A 3,114-nucleotide genomic window follows, 5' to 3' on the forward strand; every position below is an offset into this window, starting at 1 on the left:
TTACTTCTTGTTTCATACAGCAATTGTAGCAACTTGATCACATCACTGAGCTTTGCAGCTTTCTGCTGCAGGCAGACTGTTTGTCGTCAAGTGAATAATGCGCATGTGCAGTTTTATTGGGGAAACATTTTAACTATGCATGCTTATGCAGCAGGTTCTCAGTCAGAAAGCGTAATGGTCATACATACAAACAAGCAAAATAATAGTGTAGATATTTTCTTCTTAGACCACAGATAAAGTTTTGATCAGTAAGAGTGTTAGGTTTCCCCTTAAAATATTTCTAGACAAATGTTTTAAAACTTTCTTTTTCTGGACATAAGAATCAGTTGTAAATTAAACAAAAAGATAATTTGTAAAATTAGGGTTTATTTCCTTTTGCACTATAGCATTTATCTAAGTTTTGTCTAATGTAAGAACATACAAGTTAATCATTGGTGGACATTTTCAATGAATAACACTGCAAGTGCAGTGATATGCTATGGTTTCTGAATAATAACAATAACATATGGAACCCAAAATATTTATGGGAACATTCCTGTACCTTTTTTGTTTCTGTAATGTTTTTATAAAAATAAATTCACAGTACATATCTAGTAATCTATTATATAATGAATATAAAGTATATTAATTATGTCTTGCTTTTCAGGATTGCTCCAAACCTCCGAGAGTCAGTGTACACTGCTGGTATCATAGGAGGAGGCTCAGAAGAATGGCAGTATCTGTTGGATTATTTACAGAATTCCACCATTCCTTCAGAAAAGTCTTTATTAGTCGATGTTCTTAGTGAATCTCCAAATACTGAGCAACTTAAACAGTAAGAAAAAAGTTAGTTTTGTTGACACATATTTAATCTGCAGAACAAAAATATAAGATTATATACTTCAGAATATGGTTGTATTGACATTTTAAGTTAGTTCTGTTATTTACTGATATTCATAGAATTTTTATTATGTGCAAATATGTACATTCACACAATTAAAAAAAAAAATTATCTTTCGTGATCACTGTACATGTGTATATTGATTTTGAGTGTTCACAAAGCTGTGGAGTGGCATCTGTAAACCATGAAGCGGTATCAAGAGAAAATATAGGAAATAACAAATGCCTTTGACAGATAAAGTGACTGCTTATTGTTATTCTAATAGACATACAAGTACTTATATATGTGTTTGTGTATGATGAGACACCTTTGTTGTTTTACTGATGATACTTGAACAATTGAGGGCCAGCATGTCCTACTGGTAACATGCTAGAATGTAACCCTGGGGATCCATGGTTTGTGTCCCATTAATCAAAAACTGTGCTCTGAACTTCAAAGTCATGGATACATTATAAGAGTAACGGTCAAATCCCACTATTCACTTAGATTAGCCTAAGATTTAGTTGATGGTGCTGTTGACTACTTGCATTCCCTCAAGTCTATCAATTCCAATTCAGAATGGCTAGAACAGATAACCTTATGTAATTTTTCATTTATGTCTGACACAAACAAACAGTTTTACATATTCATCTTAAAACTTTTAGGTTCTTGGAATATTCTCTGGATTCTACCAAAATTGACCCTCAGGATAAATATAAGGTTATAACAAGAGTTGCTAATCGACCGAGTGGTCACCACTTGGCACGAAATTTCCTGTTCCACAATTGGAAAACATTCTTTGGAAGGTTTGTCATATATTTTCATCATATCATAAGATATCTAAATGAATTACATAGGCTGTGTTAATTTTGGTATTATATAATGATTGAGATAAAAAGGCTTGCTAAAATTATATTTTTGTTATAATTCCTAGAAAGATGAATATAATGTTTATGTACATTAAATGCTTACCATATGGTTTTGACAATCAGATATTAATCATAGTCATGGTTTGTTAACTATACAATCATGTAAGTCACCTAGTAATTATTATTTTTACATATACAACTAGTTACTAATTACTAACTAGTTGTATCGTCCATTTTATCTGATAATCTGTTGCTGCAGGAAATCATGTAAAGGGTAATTTCAGTGTTGATAGTATAGTGTTCAAGATTTGATTCTGGTTCTTTTTGATGGATTCAACTGAAGTCTCCCTAGTGTAGGCCCCCCAGTGGCTCAGTGATATGTCTGCAGACTTACAATGCTAGAATACAGGTTTTGATACCCATGGTGGGCAGAGCACAGATAGCCCATTGTGTAACTTTGTGCTTAATTACAAACAAACAAACAAATCCCTAGTGTATAACTATTTTAATATTTTCAAGATGGGTATCCAGGTTTTCCTATTCCACAAAAAGTCCCAGGACTGAATCCTAGAAACTACATTATACAAATATAGTTCTTCTCAGGTCTTTCCAGAAGATAGCAGAAGATTAGCAGCTAAAATGTTGGATAAAACTAGTTAGTAATTAGTATCTAGTTATACTTATATAAACAAAAAGTTACTAATTAATGATTAGACTTAGTTGATCATAAAGTCTAATAACCATGACAAAGATTCATGTCCATTATTTTAGGTTATAATGAAAACTTATAGCCACCATCTTGCCCTCCCAAACTATATAAAGATTAAATTCTAGTCATTTTAACATTTTACTTGTCACTTATGAAATGTTTATCTGAGTAATTTAAGAATGGTAGGAGAAACATGCTCATTTTTCCTAATTGCCATTGTTCAGTAGACATCCATACAATCTTGCTTCAAAGTTTATTCTTAATAAATTCATCTTTGATCTATCTTGATATATTCACTCTTTTTATTTTATCTTTTTTCAAACATAGTTTTAAAAACACAAAAAAAAAATTAATTTGATGATTTTATATTTGTATTTATCAGAGATGTATGTCTTTAAAGAGTAAATTATTATTAATGTAGTACTTCTTATTAGGCAGAAGCTTTTCTTTATTTAAATATTTCTGAAAAAGAAACAATTTAAACACAGAACACAGTGATTATAAATGACCATTAGTTCAAAGAATATTACATTTGTTTGTGGAATTCTCACCATTAACTAGGCATCAACATTATCAATTCCTTTAATTTCAAAAACCACAATCAGATCCCCACTAACTCTTTTTCAAAAGAAAACAATTTCATAGATCTTAACCTCTCCTTGTATGAAAACCCCACT

The 3,114-nt window shown here is 31.0% G+C and overlaps 1 protein-coding gene across 1 annotated transcript in view; it reads left to right on the forward strand.

The window, feature by feature from the left end:
- Positions 1–1,665, forward strand: part of LOC111084126 (aminopeptidase Ey-like) — a gene marked incomplete at its 3' end in the record, with an annotated part of 6,794 nt that extends 5,129 nt beyond the window's left edge. The window contains exons 3-4 of the mRNA XM_022380913.1: positions 647–814; positions 1,525–1,665. Of these exons, the coding sequence (XP_022236621.1) occupies positions 647–814; positions 1,525–1,665 (309 nt within the window). The remainder of the gene's footprint in view (positions 1–646; positions 815–1,524) is intronic.
- Between the last annotated feature and the right edge of the window lie 1,449 nt (positions 1,666–3,114).

Source organism: Limulus polyphemus, unplaced genomic scaffold (genome assembly GCF_000517525.1).
Source record: "Limulus polyphemus unplaced genomic scaffold, Limulus_polyphemus-2.1.2 Scaffold13892, whole genome shotgun sequence".
NCBI lineage: Eukaryota > Metazoa > Arthropoda > Merostomata > Xiphosura > Limulidae > Limulus > Limulus polyphemus.